Source organism: Diplotaxodon limnothrissa, linkage group LG15, assembly GCF_057381915.1.
Source record: "Diplotaxodon limnothrissa isolate DT_005_m linkage group LG15, D_limnothrissa_male_GT1.1, whole genome shotgun sequence".
Lineage (NCBI taxonomy): Eukaryota > Metazoa > Chordata > Actinopteri > Cichliformes > Cichlidae > Diplotaxodon > Diplotaxodon limnothrissa.
Window position 1 is genome coordinate 41,838,392 of NC_140610.1, and position 24,774 is coordinate 41,863,165.

The window sequence follows — 24,774 nt, forward strand, 5'->3', positions numbered from 1 at the left end:
GGTGCTTAAGCAGATTTCTTTACTGAAACGAACACATGACTTTTTACAAAATGTTTCGATGATAATCTGGAAGTATTTTCATATTTTCCTTCAAGAGGAGACGACGAGAGTGGACCGGTCTCTCCTGTGTCGACAGGTAACATCTTAAAATGACATTTACACAGAACAGCTTTTACAAAACAACAACAAAATAGAATTGAAAGAAAATCCCGTCCCCACTCGCTCTCGTAAAACTCTTTTGATAGTTTCTGAATAAAACAAATTCATTCTGCACCGGCCTGATGGAGACGAACTCTGTGACGCCCGAGGCTCGGCCGGGAGGAGGAGGGGAGCACACAATCCATAAGACATCTTATAAATGTACAATTAACATTCTTAAACATTAACAAATTTAGCACACAGCTGTTCAAATGTCCTCGCAAATTTAAATAAAAGTGCAAAGCACAGTTTTCAGTAGGAGAGAGAGGAAACAAAGCGCATTAAAAATCCAAATGGACTCTTTAAAATTCATCTCTATAGTGTAGAAAAAATAGAACATACATCGGCAACCTCGACGGCTGCAGGGTCACTGCAGACTCTTATTAACGCAGAGGCTGCTTTCTCAAAGCACCTTTAATAAATAGGCAGGTAAAAACATGAAAAAGCGAATTTCAGTTCTGCTAAATGTGAAGGAATGCAGTTAATGACAAGGAGGCAATTTCAGTGAGTTAGATGGCACCGCTCCCAAAGAGAAATAGGTCATCAGTTTCTGTATCCTGCAGCCGGGAATGCTGGGAAAAGTTACAGGGAGATTCTTTCAAACAGCATCAAAGTAAAATCCTCTGAACTCTGAAATATTACACTTATTAGTCTTTTCCACATACAAACTTTACGTGGTCGTGTTGCTCAAGTATATTTATTGACAAATTTAAGCATTGAATTTATTTTCTTGCCACCTGTACTGGGACAGTCCTCTCGCCCTTATAAGAAGTTCAGCTGCTACGGTTCATCTTGTTTTCCCTTCCTGACGCCTTCACAGGGTCCTTGTTGTACTAAATATCAGTGCGCTGCTCCTCCACAGAGGATGTCACCCTGCTGACAGACTCCAGCTTTGCTGTTGGACTGCAGCTGCTGACGACCTACTGCAAGCTGAAGGGACACCAGAACCAGTAGAAGGTGTACTGGTTCATGTGCCACTACATCAAGCTCACTGAGGATGTTAGAGCTGAACGAGGACTACCAGCTGCAGTCCAATGAAACCAAAGTCGACCCACAGGAAGAGGCTCTTTGGAGAATCAACAGACTTCACTGATATGTTGTTTATTTGTCCCCAAGTACTTGTAGTGGAAAACATTTAGTTTACTGCTGTTACTGAACTCGAAACGCCATAAAAATGCTCACTATGTGTCTAAAACCCATCAGATTAGGAGTCGTCTGATCAGAGTAGAAATACAGGTTATTGACAGATTTAAGGCAAAGTTTTTGTTGGTACTTTAAGTACTGATTAAGTCTCGGTACAGAAACTCGGGCGTTCCAGCTGCACTACAGATAAACACTGAGGTTGCAGTTTAAAATAATCTCCTTGTAACAAGATCACCTGACAAAGAGGTGATCAGAGTGTCGTTGGACTGAACACCAGTCCAGATGTGCTGGAAGGTTTGCCAGTGAGAGTAACTGTGTAACCTGCACTGTGGCTTAATAGACTCCTGTTTCTATTGGGTTAAAGGGGGGTGGGGGGGGTTGGGGATTTTTCCAAATGTCATCATTGGGAAATTTAATTCTCCAACTCTGCAAATCATTTACATCTGTGGATGCCAAATGGAAGAAGATCAACCGATTGGCTAGTTTAGCTTGTTAACGAGTGATGAATTACATTATGCAACAATGTAGCCCCGAGTAAGAAATCTGGCGGTCAGCGAGGTCTGATCACCTGCTTGTTAAAGTGAACATTTGCCTCGGTTCAGGCTTCTGTCACAGACGTCACAGATCAACAGTTTCTCTAAACCTTTAAAAATACCATCAGGACAGCTTGAAGAACCTTCTAAGGTTGGGAACTGTCCCGACTCTTCAACGTCACTCCTGCATCTTTGAAACGCTATTTAAGGAAACAAATGGTTTCCTCTGACCACAATCTGTGGTAGTACATGAGCCTCACAAGCTGGAAGTCTGATGGTTTGTGGCAAATTTGCACATTCTTATGAAGTTGATCCACTTTTAGTGAAGTAGGGGGTGCCGTTCATTCTGTAACACTGTGGCGCTGCTGCGTGCAAGCAAGTTGTGTTCAATTAGATTAGCATGGCAGTATTTCAGTCTAACCTCCTCAAAGTTTGAAACCCGGCAAGTTTCAGGGGTAAAGTTTTTAAAAGCTCAATCAGTTAACCAACTGATCTTTTGAGTAACTGGTAGAAGAAGAATAAAGTTAATTCAGCTCTTCGATCAGACTCCTTAAATAATTAACTGTAAACGTTAAGATGTTTGATGTCTCTGCGTTTCCACTGCTGCAGCTAACAGCAGGTGTGAGCCGTCAGCTGATTCTGAAAATACAATCGTTTTGCAATAGTTTCAACTCTAAACACAAAAACCCTCAAAGAAGCTGCTGCTGTCAGCAAAAATGGAAGATTTCTGCACTTAATGTTAAACATCTCCATAAATGACCTTTAAGACGAGAAGTATGTCTGTGATGCTCGTTCTCAGTGTGAGCAGGAAGTGCTCAGCCTCCCCCCTCAGAAGCTGCCTGCCTTACTGCTGTGGCCCTGGCTTCAGTGACGCTACCACATATTTAAGAACCAGTAACTGGGGAAATATTTCTGTGAAGGAAATCTTGGCGTGCACATATAGCACCAGCCCCTTCCACACGCCTTCCTTCAGTAAGTCCAACTGTTGGAACAGTTGAGTGTTTTGGTTTTTCTCTACTGTAGAGAAGAGAACTGGACCAGTGGCAAACACAGGATGTGCAGTCAGGCGTGTTTGTTCCTGTGCTACAACAGTCGAGTGTAGGGTAATAAATCATCAAGTGAAATTTAAGAGTGAACATTTTGGACAATGCTGGTCGTTCTAACGAACTCAGACAGTCAGAAACTGTAAATCCGAGCGTATAAAAAGTTGCTGACCTGTTACTTGCCGGGCTCAGTGTATCACAGGCACTAATGGTAAAGGACAAAATGAAATAAAGCTGAGTTTGCTTTAAGCTTAGATCAACACTAAGGAGACTGAAATGTTTAGAGCAGATTCAAAACCTCATTTTTTTAAATTGACATCTTTGTGTCAAAATGCTACTTGACTGATGTAATGCTTTTTGTTGTATTGCTTCCTTCTGATGCGTGCTGCCGGGCGTGGATTCAGCCCGTCTGTGGACTTGTGTGGAAAAAACTGAATGAAACAATACTGCAGTTTCCTCGACTTACAGACAGGAGAGGAAAAAAGAGAACAGTCCAAAGCGGGTCCTGAAGGAAGTCATCTGGAGCTACACTCTCTCTGCGGCTAGCTGCTAAGTTAAGGTACAGTGAGCACAGTTCAGTCTGTCAGTGCTGCTGGTGAGTGGGTGGGCAGACAGGAAGTGGCCGTTACTCCATGATGGCTCTGTAGATCACAGGCTCGATGTAGTCCCCCCTGTAACGGGAGTTGATTACTCTCTGTCTCTTTGACTCCTGAATGATTTCCTTCTCCTCGAAGATCCCGTCGAACCTCATGTCCGATGCTTTCGACTGTAAAGAGATGGTACCGTCACTGAAAGTGCTTCTTCATTTTGATGAACTTCCAAGTAAACTGAAAGGAACACTGAATGGGACAGACGGGAGAACGTACCAGTCTGGTTTTAACTCTCTTGGGGAGTTCTTCATCCAGACTGTAGACATCATCTCTCTTGGCTGTTAGTTGTGATCCGTCCTCAAATTCCACCTGCAGTCCAGAAACATTGAGTCAGGACACAAACAGATAACAACATTCAGCTTGTTGAACAACGTCTTTGCAATCTGCTGCTGATTTACTAGAAGTTTCCAGGAACAGCCAGAAGACGACTGCCTTTAAAGCCGAGCAGGTGACTCGTTTTATGTGAAGCTGTAAAGCATTTTGATTTCTTACTACGCGTCCAACCTACTCTGAAAATATTCCCCAATCAGAAATACGAGGCATGAAGGAGATGTGCTCGCCAGCGAACGCATCCTTCCTTACTGGAAGTCAGAAATGGTTCCCGCCTGCGTTCCCGTCTCTGCTGTTACACACTGAAGAGTTTTTTCTTTACATGATTAAAAACTGGAGAAAGAAGACAAAAAAAATCTTACCAGGTACATTTGAATGACGTGAGCTGCCACAAACTTGGCCCCGTACACCAGGCCGTCCGTCCATCTCACCTGAACCACCTCACCCTGCGGCGGTGGTCCAAGCTGAGCGCAGTCTCGGTTCTAACAGGCAAAAAACAAACCAAGTTCAAAGAAACGTGAAAGGAGGATAAATATCTGATGCAACCTGACATGAAATATGGCAGTGTCAGCTGTTCTGATGCTCGGGTCAAGTGTGAAGCACTAGATGATGTTTGGATTACTCCAGAGGCTTATAATCAGGAACTGCTGTGTAACATGACTGTCAAAGGTGTGTGGTGGCTTTAAGGCGAGCACAGGTGGATGAACTGTCTGCCTGCAGGGACAAGCTGTGAAAATATCCCAAATATAGTGCAGGGTTAAACCGCTGCCGTCTACTGCAGTGACACACACGCTGTGGATAACTCAGGGTGTCGACGTGCATTTACACGTCTGAACAAATGTCTGCTAAAAGAAAGCAAACACACGAGCATCGCCTTTGACATCCAGCACAGTTTGCTTCATATTCATGGCTCATACCAGCTTCACAGTCTCACAACGAGTGGTTGTTGTTTCACAGGCTAACCAGGAGGCTGCCCAGCGTCTTCATCATCTTCATCATGACCACACCACTGTATTACACTGGCAACATTTCTGAATTTAAGGTTTTTTTACGTTAACTTCCTTTAAACAGTTTCAGCTTTGCCGGTTTTAAGCTAAAACTGTTAGCTAATCTCTGCGACTCACTGTTTTGACGCTGGGATGTTACTGCCAACTAACTGCTGTACAAAGTCGACATCTAGGCTTGTTTACAAGGATACACAATATATGGACACTGGGTCCCTTTGCCACATGAAACCAGCCTTTACAAACACCTGTGAACGTGCTAACGGCTCACTGGCTCTGAGCGCGGTACAGTAATGGGACGCCATCGCTGCAGCGAGTCAGGTTGTGAAGAGGGCGGTTCAGCCTCTCCACACCAGCAGGCAGCTTATTGGAGACAGCTGATCGACATTTCCTCACATTAAGTTTATTTAAATTCTGTGTGGTCTCCTTTATTAAAGAGACCACTCCCTGAGAGTATGTTTAACCACTTTGTGTTCTTTACAAAATGAAAAGACGTAGAAGGTAGTGGAACGTACCACGATGTCCTCGGGGAAAAGGTTATCGCTAAAAGAACCATCGTCAAAGTTGACCTCGTAGAACGTCTCTTTGGACAGCTGCACCACGTCACACTGGTAGTAGCGCCCATTCTTGTGCTTGCATATGACCTTCTGTCCCACGGTCAGCTCGTGCATGGCTGCCTTATTGCGCTGTCAAAGGGAAAAAAGTATTTTTATGCGTGCGACTGCAAACGGCTTCATAAATCTGATATTTGGGGAAGTTTGGGGTATAAAATAACGTTTGTTTGTTTTTTACCTCAATCTGAGCGGGACCTTTGTGTCGACAGCAGGTAACGTGTACCACAAACGGCCATTCATCTGGCTGCATCAGCACCCCGGCGGCCTGCGCACAGGTGGGGTGATAGGCGGTGGGGCAGCGCCCGTGAGAGCACTGCACGCAACAGCCGGACGCCTTCTTCATCCGCTTCTTACAGTAGTAACATTTCTGTTTGAAGTGAAAGAAAATTCGTTTTAGTCTATGAAATTATTTTTTATTAACAAAACTTCAAGGAACAAACTGCCCTCATACCAAGTATTAAATGTACCTGGTAACTCATCTCCAAGATCTTCCCTCTTCTTTCACACATTTCCATTTCAAACATATGAACAGTTACGGCCACATCAGGGACACTGTCGTGTCACTAGAAGCTCCCTTGTACTTGGTATTTAACAGCAGGAACTGTCTGCAAGTACGCCATAAAATTAGTCCCCCCTAGTATCTTGGTTCACATAATATCCTAAAATCAGTAAATTGGTTGATAACAAAGTGACGCTGAGCAGGTGACATGAAAGCACTACTACCAACATACAGAATTCATCTTATGTGCCATCATGTTAGGAGCTACACTGTCAGGAAATCTAAGATATTTTAACCTCTTTAGAGTTTAACCGTAACACAGCTGTTTTTCTGCTATCTCGAACAACTGTACTGTATCTAGCTGCATCATGACTGTGGAGGGGCGTGGTCTGCAGTGCTGCTGCAGGGGAGGCGGACGCACCTGAGCGGCATCTGCAATCACACCTGGCCAGCTTAAAGTCTGTACTGGGTCCTGTCTGTTGTCAATGTTGTTGGTGTGTGTGGCTGCAAAGCTGCAGCCATCTGTGTGTCACAGCAACCGTGCAAATAAAAGTAAATGCTGAAAAGCATGAATGTGTGGGCAGGTCTGCTGTGGGTCGTTTCCAGGGGTGCCAAAACCCAGGATGGGGGCACGCCCGACCCAGTACTGGGCCAGCCAGGAGAGGAGCTGGCCCAAATGGGGACCACGTGGAGGGAGCAGGTGGCAACAATGGGAAGAACTGCAGCTTAGACTGGGTCCTGGCCGACGCCACCCACACCCGCGACCCTCGACTGTGTGGGAGTGCACCCGCGCCGGCCCCTAGAGTCAGACCAGCCAACCTGTCTTTGCACCTGTACCCACTCCTCGGGTAGGAGCGGCTGGTGCCCGGCAGTGGCCCGACCCGGTTTCTTCTCCCCGAAGGAGGGTAGCCGAGCAACCTCCACCCCCACCACCTACCCAGCTGGGGCCAGAGGACGAGGCGCACGAGGGACCTCACCCGCCGGAGATGGAGGTCGGGGCGTGCGAGGGTCCTGCTAAGCCTGAAGTCGGCATGCTGGCCAGACCGGCCTCACCTCCACCAGAGGCCTGCCCACCGGCCGCCCGCCAACCCGTCTGGGAGCCTCGGCTCACGGCCACACCTGCCGCACCGCCACCTCCGGACCCACCTCGTCACCAGCGCCGATGGATACGCGGGCGACCACCTGAACTGACACCTCCCTGTCGCTGGGCCAGAGTCCAGACGCACCTGAGCGTCATCCGCAATCACACCTCGCCAGCTTAAAGTCTGTACTGGGTCCTGAAATGCTTCTAATCACAATCTGTAGCAGACGACTACATAAAGAAACCCGTGTCACACTTTTTAGTGTCATCTCTTCAGAACAACAGTGTTTCTTCTAAAGAGATATAACTAATGATAAACTGCTGTCATCTGTGTAGAGGAAGTGTTAAACGTCCTAAGATTTCAGCTTCTCTCTCTGTTCGTGACATTATTTGTACTTGCTGGTATCTTTGTTTTGTTCACGTTGTTTGTTTGGAGGCCGCACTTTCACTCTAATTAGCAGCTTTCAGACTCGAATTTCCTTCTTCATAAAAATGTGAACTTACCAGTTTGAATCTCTGCAGTGGGATCCCACTCAAGTCCACAGGACTTCTTTCTGTGATGTTGACAAAGCGTGCCTCCAGCACAGCAACCGCACACAGCACGTGTACCCACCTGCAACACACAAACACACCCCCACAAAGAGGTCACACCCGACCACAGGCAGCATCAGTTTGATGTTGTTTGTTTTCTTCATCTGTTTTTATGGTTCTAATTATCCAAGCAAAGATACAGCAAAATGAATCAGATGGCAGGGGAGTCAATTTTGTGCGCATCATCACACAAAACAATGAAGTCAAGTCCATTACTGAATCACACCCACGTTTCCCCACTTACACTTTACTTGCAGGCCGTCTAGATGTAATAAGGGCCTCCAGGCACCAAGATAGCAACTCATTTTAACATTTTAATGTTTTCTTTTTTAAAATAACCGTCTCACAGACTGACAAAATCCCCACCTGATTTACTCAAGAATAATCCCCTTGAATTTATCTTTCAGTTCCTGCTAACATGCACGCTCTTATCCTTCCAATTTCATGATTTCCTACCACCTGGCTTCTTGGCCAGGCCCTGAATTATATTCAACTTCTTGCGGAGACAGAGATCTCATGTGGCTGGTAAAAGCTACCTGCTGCATTTTCTCTGACAGAAAGAGAGGAAAATAAAACAAGAGGATTTCTGTTTCTAAGAACAGAATTTAATCTCGAGATGCACCACATGATCAGATGTGCTCACTCACTAATGTATCTTAAATGACTTACTTGTTATTGTTGGCTTTCTGCAAAGCTCCGCCCCTCAATGAACACAGGCAGCAATTCTACAAAAAAGAGCGAGATGATCAAAATGATGAAAATACAGAACATCTGGTAGCTAACATCTAAATATGGATTTAATAAATCAATGTCTATGATGTGGTTGGAGATATCAAACACAATGTGTCTGATCTAAAAGTTTATTCAAACACGTGGGAGGTAAAATTAGGGACCCAATGGATCTGTTCAAGTTCCTCACTGTCACATTACAGCTTAAGTATTCGTCTTTTACATATTAATGAACATCTGTTACAGTCAAGTCACATTAAGTTCACACAGTTGTGATGAAGTCAGCCTGCAGCAGTTTCAGGTTCTGTCACAGCAGAGCTCAAGAAAAGGTGCAAACCTGAAAACGACTGCACACACACTTCTTCCTCTCCGTGATGAATTTTTGAAACACTGAATTTATTTTCTAAACTGTGATGAACGAGGCCGTTAATTCAGTGTTTAATCACATGATCAAACATGACAACCACACATGTAGGCAGAAATATTTCAATCCTGATGAATAAATAACAAATACTCCATCTCCCTCTGTCTATATATCGTCCCTGCCTGGGGACGGGACGGCAACGGGGAGCCAGGATGACGGGTCAGGGGGGAGATAACTGCTTTATTTGTGTGTGTGTGTGTGTGTGTGTTGTATTCATAAATAGTAATTAGTAGCCTAATCCTTTCTTCATTCAGTAACCCTGCACTACCAAAGTGTTAGAGTATAAATCTAATGGACTCAAAGCAGTCTCTCCTTCGAGTCTCTATTTATAATAATGTGTTTCATGCAGTGGTGCATATCAGTACATTATCAAGATGCAAGCTAATTATAAACTGATGTAGCATTTAATGTATCTGATTGTTTTAGGCAAGTAATCTTTTGCTTGTAACTCCAACGGTATCAAATGATCTGCCTACAAGTTGTAAAAAGTGACGTTTTTCTTCTCTCTGGTGTAGAAAACAGGTAACTGTAAAACCATCACATCTACTAAATTAATATAATTCAACACCCTTAAAAAAAACACTACACGTTAATTAATGTAATTCATGTTACACGTTAATGGTGCAAATAGTGATTGTGTAAAATATCTTTTCATGATTTGGAATGTGGGACTTGTGAAGAAGCAGGATGGACAGTTCCACTTTTAGAAGCCGTTAGGAAACAAATCCCTTGACTACCAACTGGATTCATGCTAACTTGCACGGCTCGATAAAGAGTAAAAACAGCCACAATTATTGGCTGACCTCAGTCATGGCGTTGGCCTTGCAGCGTGCACACTTCCACTCCTTGTTCACACTGGCTGGATCGACACCGTAACAGGCTGGAAGATAGAAATGCAAACTTTGAGACGTCAGTGAAACACTGAAGAACTATGAAAAGCTTTAATGATTCCATTTTTATAACATGATTAATAACTGATGATATGATAAATGCTGTGTATGAAATGTCCTCTGTTTTGTTTGGCCTTTGCATCGGTTCAAACTCGTAATGAAATGATTACTCAGGAGCGTAAAAGACTTCATATTCTATTTTGTTCTTTGAATTTAATTCCTCGTTGTTCTCTGGTCATTTCGATAAACTATTTTGAAACAAAAATTCTTCTTCTCGCTGAAACATCATTTGTGCGTATAGTGGTCACACTTAAAGACTCGTTTTAAAGCAGGAAAAGCCTCTGATGAAAACACTCATATGTCAAACAAGGCTAAGTTAGATATAAACTAACACTCCTACTTGAAGAGTGCGTGTGTGTGCAGGCGCACATGCGTGTACTGACATGCATGAACTCTCACGCTGCACTGTGAGCAACTGATGAGGAGACTGGTTCCATCTTCTTCCAGACGAGGAGTGACCGGTTGCTCTTCACACTCAGCGTCGTCCTCTGTGGTGGTGGTGAAACACATCTCAGGAATCAGAGGTTTGGTTCGCATCCGCTCCCCGGCCACCACCACGTGCGTGTCGATGCTGTTCGCACACTCAGTCTGACAGCAGTCACAACAAACACATGTGGACTCTGTTAAGAGTTGCTGTTTGTCTCTCGAAACACACAATTTATTGCTTTCATCTTCAGCCGCAGAGGTTTAAATGCTCCGTAATCTTACGCGCCCTGATTAGCTGTCAAAAATACTATTTTTGGAGTCGCTCCATATTCAAACCTGATTATGATCAATCAAACATCTAAGAAGCAAAACAGTCACACATTAAGGTACAGCGCTAATATTAGCAGACTGGAAACCAGTACTGAAGATGAGATGTTTGTAGGATGAAAGAAGGGAAAATAGTTGAGGAAAAAGGTAAATATAGATGATATGACACGACATTCAGTCTATGAATGGAACGTTTGAAGATTTCACAGATGACGGACTTTTGTTTAAAATGGAAAATCTGGAGTCTGTTCAAGTTTGCACGAACAGCCATAAAGAGGATCAATGCCAAGTACGAGAGTTGGACTGGACGAACATATCAACGACAGCCCTAATTTTGGGGGGGAAATTAGTTCGTCCATGTTTGAACTTCTGTGTTGTAAACGGGCAAATCAGTCCGTGCATGATTACATTGCCCATCAAAAAGTCTGCGCGTGCGCGAATGTATCGCCCATCGTCGATTATTGGACTGACAGGTGTCGGTGGGAAATCTTTACATATGGCCCGACACTACCAAGTACATTCATTGAATTCATGTAGATGCAGTTTGGTAAATGAAGTTGCCGTGAGGCTGGATTTACTCTGTACTGTGATGTATCAGAAGATACAGTCTGGACTAATTAAAACAGTGTAAACTTCCCATGATGCAACTGTTCTGATAAAAATCCCTTTTAGCAAACCTCACCTGGCTTGGCTCATCTCACCAAAGAACACTATATTACTTGCATGTTCAGATGCTGCGGGGGCCTGTACCATATCTGGTTTTGTCTCGGTGGACTGGTGAGGAGCAGGTCTGCTCTGCTGCGAATTACCTGGTGGTACGTGTGGAAGAGCAAACAGATGGAGCAGTATGGAGGCTTGGAGCCTATTCGCTGGTTGTACTCCCTCTCTTTCTTCAGGTTGGGTGGCCTGCTTTGCCACAGGTGAGCCAGAGGCTTGGCCCAGCCCTCACCCTCCACACCCCCTGCCTCCACTGGGGGCGGCTCTTCTGGAGTCTCTGAGGCACAAAAAGCAAAGACAACACATTTAGCTAAAACAGCATTAGGAATGACAGAGGCCTGGTTTGTTTAGTTTCACTAATCTAATTCTGTTATTGGCTTTGAAGTCAAAGGTGGCTTAATTACCTCTCAAATATAAACTACATGCAGATAATGGGACCTTAAAGTGTTCAGACACACCTTCATCACTCATGCCGTCTTTTATGAGTGGATGGTGTCCTGGAAGCTGCCCAAGGTCAGTCTCAAAGTCTCGAAGTCCTGCCATCGCTTTTGCCACCTGCTGGAGAGAAACAGCATTTTCAAAAGGCCACACAGCTAGTTTGCAGTTGATCATGTTTGCACCATATATGCATCATTCTCCAGAGGCCTGCGCCTTCATCATTTTAGGGTGTTTTTATATTAATAATATCTGAGCATGAAAGTAAAAAAGGCTTACACACCACTAGATGACGAGACTGGGCTGCACCAGAATTCTTAGTTAGCGATGGTATAGTTAAAGTAATGCAGTTATTCAATGTTCAAAGTCGTGGAAAGTAGCAAAGAGTGTTGATGGCTGCATGTATGCATTTGGACAAACACACGAACCAAAGACTGGAGAAAATGTTTAGAACAGTACAAAGATCACACATCTTGGAATGACAAGGCCAGAAAAGTGCAAAAACTACAGCAGTGGGTAACTTACAATGTTAAATACATGTCCACTCACTGCTTTGCCAACATGACTGTTGTCCTCCTCGGTTTCATGGTCGCTATCCTCACTCGTCTTCTCCTCTCTGTACAGCACTTCTCCGTCGCCGTAGTCTCCTTTGGCATAGCTGTGGACGTGCAGGACGTCTGCGGGACTCAGCGTCCTCTGAAACACTTTGCTGCAGCTGTTGTCCAGTGGAGGCTCCTCGCTTCCAGCGGTCTCCTCAGCGCCCAGAGAAACCACCTGGTTCTCAGTGGACTCGGGAGGAAAGACCTCCATAGCCACCACGCAGTTCTTCTCTTTTTTCAGCGGACTTCGTCTGTTTGAAGTTTTCTTGGCATTGGCTTTGGACTGAGCTTTAGGCTGGGGTTTGGTCCCTTTCTCCTTCTTCACCTCCTTGACTTTCACTGTGTCTGAAAGAGATTCATTGAGATACACAGACTAGCACTTTGCCCCCAAACTTTTACAGGACATGGGTTCAGTGTGCCACAGAGTCTTTTTATAATCTTCACTTTATTTCACATATTCAAGTTATTTTTACTTCCAATAGTGTTAACATGCTGCACAGGTCATAAACAAGAGGTCTTTAAAATTTTAATTGTAAGTGGGCTGAAGCAGTTAAAAATAGTCTAACATAAACGCTGTAATTTGATTATTTTAATAACCATGTAACTTGGATGCTGGCGTGACCACAGTGCTCACGTCTGCTGTTGCTCACAGTGGTCCAAGTGTCGGCTCAGGGAGTTTGTGTGAGGGAACAGTGGTCTGAAGTCTGAGGTACCTTTTTCTGCCTTGCTGGTCACTTTAGTTGGAGACTCCTTACGTGACAGCTTGGCCTTCTTTGGCTCCACCTCCACCTCCTTTGGCTCCACCTCCGCCTCCTTTGGCTCCACCTCCGCCACTGGCAGCTCAGGTTTGACATCTTCAGAGGCTTTGACAGCTTCAAGCTGACGTTTAGTCCCAGTGTGAGGCTCTGGACTGATACTTGGGAGAGCAAATCGAAGACATGTTGGACAGGACTCAAAACTAAACCGTGTTTCTCAAAGACTGCCGCGAACAAACTAACAACTCCGAGTGAGGCTGACATTAGAGGTGGGAATCACCATACAACTCGCGAAACGATATTATCACAATACTTAACGCACGATACGATATTATTGCGATTTTTTAAAAATATTTTGCGATATTTAAATTCTGTACATAAAGGTAAACTTTATCAATATTCATTTTATCTAATATCAAAGTCTCACACTCAGTCTTTCTCTCATCTCAGTCAGTTTTATTGTTGACAAACTGAACGGTTTGTATTACAGTCAAGTCCAACTTAACTGAATGCAACCATCTGGTACAATTACAGCTATTCTGAACTATGCAATTTATGAAAACTATGCAGCCCCTTCAGCAACTGAAGAATTTGAAAGTAAATTTAAAAAAATAAAACTTTACATTAAATAAAAAAGTTTTAAACTTAATTAAAATAAAACATGTCTTAAATTAAAATAAGTAAACTGTCATGTTTATTGCTGCCAAAAAAAAAGTTAAACACATTTGACAGTGTCAGGATTCTTGCTCAGAAAAAGGATCAACGTGCTCTGAAGTCAACATGCTCTGACTGCAGAGCATGTTGACTTCAGAGAAAAAGTTGTTTGTAACAAAATATCGATTTCTGCTGTCCCTGTATCGATACATTATTAGCAAACAAAATATCACGATACTACACAGTATCGATTTTTTCCCCCACCCCTAGCTGACTCCGAGTGAGGCTGACATGTGAGAGCAAATCACATAATCTGTCACAGCCTATGCTCAATCACTTCTGGCAGAGCCTAAAGAGATTTGTGTCAGTGCTGCTCCTCTGAGTGGAGACAGAACCACCTCTGTACTGGAAACAGTCTGAATCACTGCAATCTTTAAGCTGAGAACATCTGCAAATCTGCAGTGACTCAAATTTTCATCTTTATGGTGGATGCATGTTTTAATTCAACTAATTAGCTTTAGCTGATTATTGTTATTGTACTTAAAATTGGTTTATATGCCATATAAATAGTTTGGGTAAAGATTTTGAGCATTTAACAATGATTTATTACGACCGGTTCACATCCGTATCAGAAAACTCCGTGAATATAGGAGCAGTGGGTTAGTAGTGACTATAAATCAGACCTTTTGTCCTCCTGGACAGCAGTGTTGGGCTCCTCGGATGGCACCTCAGCAGGACTCTCCTTTGAAGGTCCGATCTTTTTGTCTTCTTTCAGAAACTCGGCGGCCTCCGGCGTGGGCTTGGAGTGGTCGATGGGAGCGTTGTCTTTCCCTGCCTTCCACAGCTTGTAACGTTCAGGTTGAAACTTGCGTACAAATACGTCCATGGAGATCTTCACCATGTCCTGCCGGCATGAACACTGAGAGGAAAACACTCTTAACACACTACGAAGTTGATAAGAATTCACTTCACTATAAATAAACCAGCTGTGGAGTTATACTCAGTGCCGTTCAAACGTCGTTATGTACCAGCGTTGCTTGTTTGCCGTAATCGATCCATCGTTGAGTGGCAAAATTAGTTGACTCGGCGCAGTTGAAGCCGTGGTTGAAACCAGCGTGATAACCAAACGGGAACGTCACGATGAACTGCCCGGCCTCCTGAGTGACCTGAGTCGAGAACAACACAGATCAGTATAAGATGAATGTTTTATTTTATTTTTTCTGCTTATCTGTTCATCACCATTTAGTGTTGCATGTAAGACAACGCAAATTAAATAAAAGATTACCTTTTCAAATGGTATGCCATATTTTTTCAGGATGAATGGTGAAATTAAAGTCATCTTGTGGCGCAGGAAGGCTTCACAGCCCTGGACGTTACCTGGAAAGAAACCTGGAAACAGGATCTCATCAGCAGCGGTGCAGTTGGGCCTCGTTGGCTCTTTTTATTTAAATGGTTTAGTGTAAAACAGTTATGTGGGATATGTAAACATCACTGCCGTTACAGTCTCTGGGGTGCTTTCTGAGTGTACACTGGACTTCCCCTTTCATACGGCAGTGGTAAAATCGAGCTTCTTTCACCTCAGGCAGCTGCAAAAATAAAGCCAATTCTTTCGCGGCAGCACTTTGAGACAGCGATCCACGCCTTTGTTAGCACTCGGCTGCATTACTGTAATGCACTTCATGTTGGGGTCAGCGCATCATATATTACTCAAAATGCCGCAGCTCGTCTTTTAACTGGCACTTGAAAGTTTGAGCACATTTCCCCTGGTTTAGCTTCACTTCACTGGCTGCCATTTCTTTTAGGATTCATTTTAAAATTCTTTTATTTACTTTTAAAAGCTCTCCATGGCCTAGCTCCATCTTATCTCTCTGAGCTGCTACAGCCTTATACACCCACCCGCTCTCTCAGGTCAGCTGATCAGCTGCTCCTGCATGTACCCAGGACTGGGCGTAAACTTAGAGGAGATCGTGCTTTTGCTGTAGCAGCTCCAAACTGTGGAACGAGCTTCCTTTAGAGCTCAGACAGGCCACTTCTTTACCTGTTTTTAAGTCACTCTTGAAAACCCGCCTCTTTACCCTGACCTTTGACACCACGTGAGATGTTGGTTTTTATTTTTATTTCAGTTGTTTTTAGGTGATTCGATGCCGTTTTATCTTGTTTTTGTTTTAATTTTATGTTTTATATGTTTTATTTATTTATTTTGCTGTTTTCTGTTATTCTATTGTTTTAACTTATTTTCTGTACAGCACTTTGTTCCTGTGCTGGGTATTTTAAAGTGCTTTATAAATAAAATTGGATTGGATTCATACATCTACACATAATAAGCTGAAGTCACTTCAGGCATCGACTCTGTGATCAAGCAGCTTAAAGACAACAATAAGGGTTCTGTCACCTACCCTTGGCGAGCCTTTCCAGACGTTTCCCTTGCTCTGGTGGGACGACGTACCTAAGAAGTAACAAACGTACAGAAATACTGAAAAAGGTGATTGTGACGTTTACACCAGAGTCAAAAATGCTCCAATCGGTGGATGAGATCCCTGCTTCACTTTAAGTAATAACTACATGAACAGAAACAATAACTGAATGTTTTCAACAGTAAATAAACAAACAAAGACATTTTTAAAGGATTTTTCTAAACTGTTTTGTAAACTGGCTGCTTTGGCAAACAGACTTCTGCTAAATACAAAAACTAGATATGTGTTAATATTCACTCGTTCAAACAAAGGTGAGGTTTGTCAGTGACCCTACCAGGACTTTGGCTCTCCAAAGTGCAGGTAGTTGATGCTATATAGATCCATGTCTTCTGTGTGCCACGCAAAGGCGCTCTTCCACATCCCAAAGTACAGGTAGGGCGTGTTGACACCCTTGATCTTGATGCCACTCTCATTCTCCACAATGTCCAGGATAGTGTTGAGACGACCAATGTTCCATTCAGTCACATCCTGCAGAGGAAGGATTCACACAGGCTGCAAGTCAGGACGACTAACCGTATGTGTGAAACTGATTTACCTTTAACTGATCAGGAAAACTAAGGAATGAAGAAAGATGTGAGTTTGTGAACATAAAAGTCTCTTTTTTTAATCTATGAGAACAACCGCATCCCAGTTTATCAATTTAGTAGTGCAGCTAGTAACAAGCTAGCTCCAGTGTATAATATGTGGTTGTATTTTCCCATCAGTTTGCCTCAATTCTATCCACACGTTCCTCCACAGATTCTCTCTTTCCATGAGAGATTACAATTCGTTGGACCCCAGCTGGGAACGGTAATCTTTCTGATCTTGGAGTGCCAGACTAGTCCGAATCTGCAACAGGTAGAGCTGCTTCATTTGCTCTGAGCTCACCGAGGCTGCAGAACAGAGACGGCAGTCAAGACACTGAACTTGAAGATAGGCGCCGGAAGAGAGGTTCTCTGAGAGCCAGCTGATTCTATCGCTCAACGATTTATCACAAATACTCAGGTAATAACACTGGCACAGGAGGAATGTGTAAACTACATTTTTTAACAACCCCACCTGTCTACCACAAACAGAATTTAATATATTTAAGTTCCATGTATGCAGCCTATCACCACTCACTGGATCGTATAGCGTTCCACTGACATCAGCACCGTAAAGTGGAGGGTTAAAGGTCAGGTTCTTCCAAAACTTCCTCTCCAGCTCGTCAAAATCCACGTATCGTGGGCTGCAGAATCTACAGAGAGAGATATTCAGAGAAGACTGAGCAGAGGTCACAGTCGCTGAAACCCATTCATGCAAACTTTCATTGAGTAAACTGACTTGTCCATGTTGGAGGTCTTGCGGAAATCATGGACAGTCATGGGCTTCTTTTGGATGTTGTACTGTGTGAATAGTCCTGACTGGCCGGTAACCACCTGCTGGATGGGAGCGGGAATCACCAGGTCATCGATATCATCATAAGTCTTTCTGGGTTTCCAGCCTTTAGGAGGAATAACCTGCAAGGAGCACAGATGAGAGAAACTCAGGGCAACAGCAGAAGGAAAATAGTGAATTTCTGGAATTAGTATCACACTGAATTTCTCACCCCTTTTACATATTATCATTGATATTATTATTATTTAAAATACATTTATCTTCCTGTCTTAAGTCTTTTTTTCTTTTTTTTTAACATATTTTAACAATTGATGGAAATTGTGTAGACAGATACCATTGTGTGTATGTAAAGATGACACAGGAAGTACGGCTATGAATCAGTGCACAAGTTATGTTATTTTAATGAGTGACTTTACAGGCACATTAGCTTTAAACAATAGCACAGGAGTCTCAGACTCCTCTTACATCTGCCTCTTCAGAACATTTATATGGCAACACAAATGTTATAAGAAACTATTTAAAGTAACTAAAAGGATGATAAAACTCTGAATATGTCAACATTGAACACGACCAGTTAACCTAACTTCCTGTTAGGTTCATGTTTTCACACTAAGAGCAAACTTTCAGATGTGATCCTCTAAACACTAATGAACAGGAAACGACTGGCTTCTGACTTTGTGCTTTGGTTCAAAAGTCTTTAACAGCTGTGGTACAAAGACATTCGCAGCATTTCTCTGCTCTGCTAAACAAAAAGTGACAAAAAGACAGAAGCAACTTACTTTTGCCATCCCAGCTCTGTGCGCTCCTTGTGACTCCATAAAGGCAATGTAACGTCCAAAGTCCTTGAACTCCTCTTTGGAGGGGGTGAATGTCATCACCCTGCAGCCCACACTTTGGGCTGGCGTGTCTGTGGTCATCTTGGGAGTGTTATTGTGACCTCAACTCTGGAAAACATAAACACGATTATGTCTGTTTGCCTGACAGTTAAGCATACATTCAGACAATGCAGCACGCTTAGCATCAATGGAGCATCTGTGGGAGCATCCTGGGAGTAACTCAGTTTCTTTGTTGTGACTTGCCTTTAGCTGATGTTGCTCTTTATTAACGTTAGTTGCTATGCATTTTTTTTAATCATGTGCTCTACATTCATATACACACAAAGTGAAAATCTGCACAGCCTGTCAGTTAAGTACAGGAAACCATTCAAGCATCTTCTCTCATATATTCTAACTGATCTGCCGCAGTGATCACAAACACCACAATCAGTGACATTCACCAGATATCCACCATCCCCACAGGTTCACAGTTCCTCTTTTAAGTCTGTGACCACGTCTGAACCCCTCTGTGCCATTTAACAGACTTAACTGATCATCTTAAACACACTGCCAGGTGATAAAACCAGAACATCAATTTTTTAATACAAACTTGAAAAACAAACAAAAAAAAAATACTCTGTGTAACTTTGGAGCCAGTTTCACTTTTACATTACAAAGACTAATGTTATCTATGATAAAACCTAAAACCTTCTGAAATCAGCACACAGGAACAAGGCTGCTCAATTACAGCAAAAACAATGATTTTGGTCAATTATTTACTGTGATAAGTCATTAATTTGTCAAATATCCAGTTTTTATGGCCTTTAAAATTTTTTCTTTGTTTATAGATGATACCCTTTAACTTTAAAGAAAAGTCAATAAAAAAACTACATAAATACATAAAAAAGTCAAGCTCACAGGGACTGATTGTTGCCCGACTAGTGGGTGTTTTGACCACAAAGGCCATTTCGCAAGAGCAACTGTCAATACCTGCTGGCCCACAGCTTCCACAGTGGGATCTCTCTGGGTGCAGACAAGGCCTAAAAAAGGCCCAGACAGCAGCAGACTCACACACCTCAGGAGAGATGCTTGGTCTCCACACACAGAACTAAGTAGAGCTGAAGCTAACAACCAACCAAAATGCTTTATATAAACACACACAAACATTAATGATGCTACAGATCCTTTCTGCAACTTTTACTTCTGAAAATATTGCGTTGACCTGAGGCTGTATCTGGTCTCATTTTACTACAAAGACAAAACAAAATCTTCAAATGAATATGAAAAAAAAAAAGAGTAATCTTATCCTGATTAGCTTGTTTTCATAACTGTTAAAAGCCATAATCATAATTCAAATTAAAATCTCTACACAGGATGTAATAAACCACAACCTCATAGCAGTGCTGGGCACTACAGTTTCAACAAAGGCACCACAACCACACCCAGTAACAATTCGCACTTTGAAGCATTTAAACTAGAAATAAATGCTTATTTGAGACTTCTCGTGATAATTAATTATATCAACAAACACAGTTTCGGACATATCACCAAGTTGAACTATACCAAGCATCGCAGCAATAACTTCTGTGATTTTACATTATTGTCTGCTTGTGAACATTTTCCTAACTTCATGAAAACTGAAAACCTCTCCTCAGTCAAAAGCACTCCCAGCAAAACATCCACCCAGACTGGGACCAGAACATAAACACACGGATCCCAAACACCATCTACAGCCTCGTTTCAGGTTTGTGAATTCAAAAAAAACTTTAACCAAGCCTCCACCTTTAGTAATAACACACAATAAACTATATTTGATTAGTTTATTCTTTAACAGAATAATAACGTAAACTCCCGAAGTAATTAGTTTAACTGAACAATGTGTATCACAAAAATCGATTTCCGATTACACACATACTCAACTTTTAGCTAAAGGCAACGCTGCACTCTGTCTTAACGGACTTTACTGGAAGACTCGGAGATCCTCTGTGATTGGACACAGTCCCGACTCAGTCTTATCTTCGGCATGTGATTGGCTCAGCAGAACGTCACTCACACGTGGTAGCCCACTTACAGCGCATCTCCTCGGAAAAATATTTAGCTAGTCCGCTAGCTAAAATGCTATCTGCAGCATAGCTTGTTCTGCGACCCGAGAATTAAAAGTTAAGTCAACAAAAATCAAAAACACCCTACTGTTCAAAAGTAACCACTAAGTAGCCAACATTTACGGACAGCGCAGATCCTACCGTCAAAACTGGTAGAAGTTAATAGCAGAAGTGCTGCGGACTCGGAGATCTGACAGCTGCTAACCAACTAGCAAACATGGCTTGTTGCTCACCGTTAGTTTCTCATGCGCAAACTTAACAGTTATTTCTGCTCCCCTCAAAGTGAGCCGCTTCACAAGTGACAAACTTTAACTTACACACGCTGAAATGAAGGGGAGTTGTTTGCTCTCCGATCACAGGTAACAGAGTTGCAATACGGACAACATCAGTCCGGCTAGAAAAGACAGTCCTCCATTATTACAGTGACGCATGCCCAGTGTGTGTTTGTTTACACAGCGCATATGAAGGCGGGGCTACCATAGTCTCCCAGCTAATCACAACGCCCTGTGTTTCCAGACCACGCCTCCTGCTGTTCTGATTACGGACAGCTCAGCTGATGAAACACCTGTTTCCCATTCTGAGATATTAAAAGTAAGTTGAAGAGATTCTGATGTTTTATTTTAATGTCACGGTTGTGAGAGGCCAGCAGCTTTTTTTATGTTCATTTTTTCACATTTTTATTGTGGATAAACCTTTGGCCTTTGATGGTAAACTGATGAGAACCAGATTGTGAGGCAAGAAGCCACTGGGTAGGCTTCCACTGAGATCAGTTACAATCTGTGTTTTGTGTGGAAATACAACTAGCATTAGTAAGTAAATGAGCTTTGAGCTTTTACATCGTCCTGATCAAGGTGCCTTGTGCCAACAGTTATAGACGACAGGTGGTTCCACCGACAAAAAGTACTTGCTGCTGGAGTAATCAAGGAGTTGCACAGTCTATATGCATCCCCAATTGCTGTAGCAAGGGGGAAAAATTGCATAATCAGGATGTATATTGATTACAGACCATTCTAAATAAGTACAAGAACCCATGATGCCTTAGACTCAGTGGTTGGATGCATCAGTGAGCTTGATGAGACAGTGTACCAGGCTGTGGTTGACTCCTTTGGCACGTGTGAGGAGAATCACTTACAGCTCAATGTGATAAAGATCAAAGAATTGACTGTAGACTTCAGGACCAGGAAACCTGTGACCTCTGTTTCAATCCAGGGGGTCGATGTGGACATCGTCGAGGACTATAAATACCTCGGAGTACACACGTTTAGTGAGAGACTGAGATTACACAAATGCACCACTGAACGACATAGGAAATCATTCCTGCCTGTGGCCATATCCATCTCCAACTCCTCTATCTAATGCACAGTACACAGTGTAATAGCTGCACCCTTTTGCACATCCTCCACAGTAAAATAACAAATAGCAAAGCTTTACAGGTTAATGTAAAATATCAATCGTAAATATTTCACTTCTGTGATATTCTGTATATTTATAATTGAGTTATTTGTATATATTAGAGCTATTTCTTATATTTTGTTAACTTTGAAATTTGTTCAGTCTCTTACTGTTATTGCCTTGAAGCAACTGTAACCACATAATTTCCATAGGTATTAATAAAGTTGGCAGCACGGTGGCACGGTGGTTAGCACTGTTGCCGCACAGCAAGAAGGTCCTGAGTTCAATTCCACCATCAGGCCGGGGTCTTTCTGTGTGGAGTTTGCGTGGGTTCCCTCCGGGTACTCCGGCTTCCTCCCACCGTCCAAAGACATGCAGCTTGTGGGGATAGGTTAATTGGATAATCCAAATTGCCACTAGGTGTGAATGTGAGTGCGAATGGTTGTTTGTCCCTGTGTGTTGGCCCTGCGACAGACTGGCGACCTGTCCAGGGTGTACCCCGCCTCTCGCCCTATGACAGCTGGGATAGGCTCCAGCGCCCCCCGTGACCCTGAAAAGGATAAGCAGAAGCGAATGGATGGATGGATTAATAAAGTTTTCTGATTCAGATTTTCAGGAATATGATTTGAAGGTGTCCACTGACAAGTTCCAAGTTTGTAAAACTGTATCCAAGCACATTTGCTACATTGTGTCTGCCACCAGCCAAGAAAAATAGAAGCAATAACTTAGTGGCTCCAGCCTACTGATCTTAAGACCCTATAATCCTTCTTGGGTTTCTGTATATGGCTGTTCCTTCTGAATTATCAGTGCTTTATTATCAGTTACTCAGTTTTTGTGCGAGTCTTGACAGTTCTGACAAAATGCTGTCTTCCAGCACACCGAGGAAAGCAAACTCCAGCACATAGGACCATCTATTTTAAGAAATCAGAGCCTTTTGGACATCACACGTGGCCTACGTCCTGGCCTTTGCTGACCTGAAGTCCTATATACTGCATGTAAACTGTATCTTGATGCATGCTCAATCATCCAGCTAAGTAAATCCCCAAAGTTTGATTCTGTTCATTTGGATGTAGCGTTTTCAGTGGGAGAAAAGTTTCGTCACCCATCCAACTCTATCAAGAATACCCAGAGAGGTTCTGGAACTCTGAAAGAAATGATCATCTTGAGTAAAATGGGCTGTGGTTGATAAATTCCATGTGGTGCTAAATTCACCACCTCATCAGGAGGTCCTGATGAGGTCCTGATCAACTTGGTGCATCACTCTCTGCTATTCCAGACTCCCATTGGGTGATACTCTAATGGCCCTGCTAAGTAAGCTGGATCTACAAAGGGACCAGGATGGATGACGCTATTGGAAGGGTGAAATCGGAAGTAACAGCCATTGCAGCCATCCAGTGTTATTCAGAGCAGTCATCCAGAGATTGCTTTTCTTCAGCATGAAGGAGGAAGTCTGCAGCTGTGGAATGGGCTACTGTGTAGGAAGACTGCCAAACCAAACAGCCTTGTTAAAAGAAGGAAGTCAGGGTGCGATATCTCAGTACACGGGTGCCCAGAAAGCACTGCATTTATGATAAATTTGTACTGTTTTGCTGTCTTTTTACTCCAGACATTCTAATGTAACAATGCAGAGAAGATAAAAAGTTCCACTGGAGAAACGCTTCTTTTCAGTCATTATTACTAAGTGACTGTAGGATTTCCTTTTATACACCTCCAGTACTTTTACTTTTGATGCTTTTGATGCTGTGCAAAATAAAGTTCTTATTGGGTAAAATTTAGACTACAGGAAATTTGCAGAAATGTCATTTTCATAAAGAAAATCCCCTAAATTTACTTTAATGAAGGTTTACTTCTATATTTTTTAAAATAAACAACACCAAACAGTCACACGAGGACAGCAAAGCACAGCATATTTGTTTCCCCTTGGTCCACCGGGTGTCACCTCACGTCACATTTTTATAAAAATTGAAAGAAGTCACTGCTTTTATATGAAAAACCCAACATTTCAACTTTATTAACATCAAGATTTTGAAGACATTTTTTCTCTGCTTTTAATAGAAAACAGATCGTTTATACAACAGTTAGGACCCCTACAGCACAACTATGAGAAATGAATCCTTTAAGTGGGCTGCATCATTCAAAAGCCACCTCACTGTATCTTTCAATGAAAAACGCAGAGATGCATCAATGAACAATGATGTTGTTCTCTGAGCCTGCTACACAGTGATAAAAGAGGTGAGTTATCTGTGGTGGCGATCCCGTTTAAATGCATCCTGTCAATGTAAAATCATGTATGCAGATGCAAAGATGAGTGAATATGTGAGATATGACTGTCTTGTACTGTAGGATGTTGAGTCCATATTCAGTGTGCTTTACAACAACTGGGCTGTTTTTGTACAAACACAATGTGGAGAATCTTTGTGAAATGAGTATGAGCGTCAGAAACCAGGCTGCATGTCACAGCAGAGCTTTTTCACATTAGTAACCCCTAATGTTAACGGAGGGCCTATTTAGCTTATTTCTAGAAGCATTTCCCTGTTGTTGTTGTTGCAGTTTTTTAAAAGTTTGTAGTCCAATACAGGAGCATTAAATGATTTACAATAAAAAAAATCCTTATTTATCTCATATCCAGACACCAATAAATGTTTGGCCCACAGGAAATTTTCTATGAGCTGCATTTAGGCTTGGGTGATGTACCTCAGGCTGAGTCTGCCTCCCTAAATTCAGCCACAGGTCCACCTTATTTGGACAAGATGCCAGCTGTTGTTGGACATTTGGGTCATATCTGGCCCACACAACACTCGTTTTAATGTTAAGCCCATCTCATGACTTTTATCCATGTCTGGTCCACACAGGATCTGCCAGTCATAAAACATGTGGCACATTTGTAGCCCCAGACGTATCACGCTGCTTGCCCCTCAGTTGAGCCTCTGTAA

General features: G+C 42.8%; 1 protein-coding gene across 1 annotated transcript; it reads right to left on the reverse strand.

Annotated features, from left to right (window-relative positions):
- Nucleotides 1-4: 4 nt before the first annotated feature.
- LOC146618056 (lysine-specific demethylase 4A-like) lies at nt 5-20,871 on the reverse strand. The gene is made up of 22 exons (XM_085373344.1): nt 20,767-20,871; nt 18,312-18,476; nt 17,479-17,654; nt 17,278-17,392; nt 16,451-16,644; nt 16,099-16,148; nt 14,988-15,091; nt 14,731-14,868; nt 14,386-14,621; nt 13,007-13,209; nt 12,244-12,638; nt 11,718-11,814; nt 11,352-11,536; nt 10,173-10,377; nt 9,643-9,719; nt 8,356-8,411; nt 7,600-7,708; nt 5,694-5,882; nt 5,417-5,587; nt 4,260-4,379; nt 3,784-3,876; nt 5-3,683 (listed from the first exon to the last, which is right to left on the reverse strand). Exons 2-22 carry the CDS (start codon nt 18,447-18,449, stop codon nt 3,543-3,545), a joined length of 3,192 nt encoding a protein of 1,063 aa, XP_085229470.1. The 5' UTR covers nt 18,450-18,476; nt 20,767-20,871; the 3' UTR covers nt 5-3,542.
- Between the last annotated feature and the right edge of the window lie 3,903 nt (nt 20,872-24,774).

What these genes read in the sequence shown, in the direction of transcription:
- LOC146618056 (XM_085373344.1), bottom strand. Translation starts at nt 18,449, where the DNA reads ATGACCACAGACACGCCAGCCCAAAGTGTGGGCTGCAGGGTGATGACA. An exon ending in GCTGTCCAGGAGGACAAAAG is followed by an intron (nt 13,210 to 14,385) that starts GTCTGATTTATA and finishes TGCTCTCCCAAG; the next exon opens with TATCAGTCCAGAGCCTCACA. An exon ending in AGGCCAACGCCATGACTGAG is followed by an intron (nt 8,412 to 9,642) that starts GTCAGCCAATAA and finishes TCTTTTTTGTAG; the next exon opens with AATTGCTGCCTGTGTTCATT.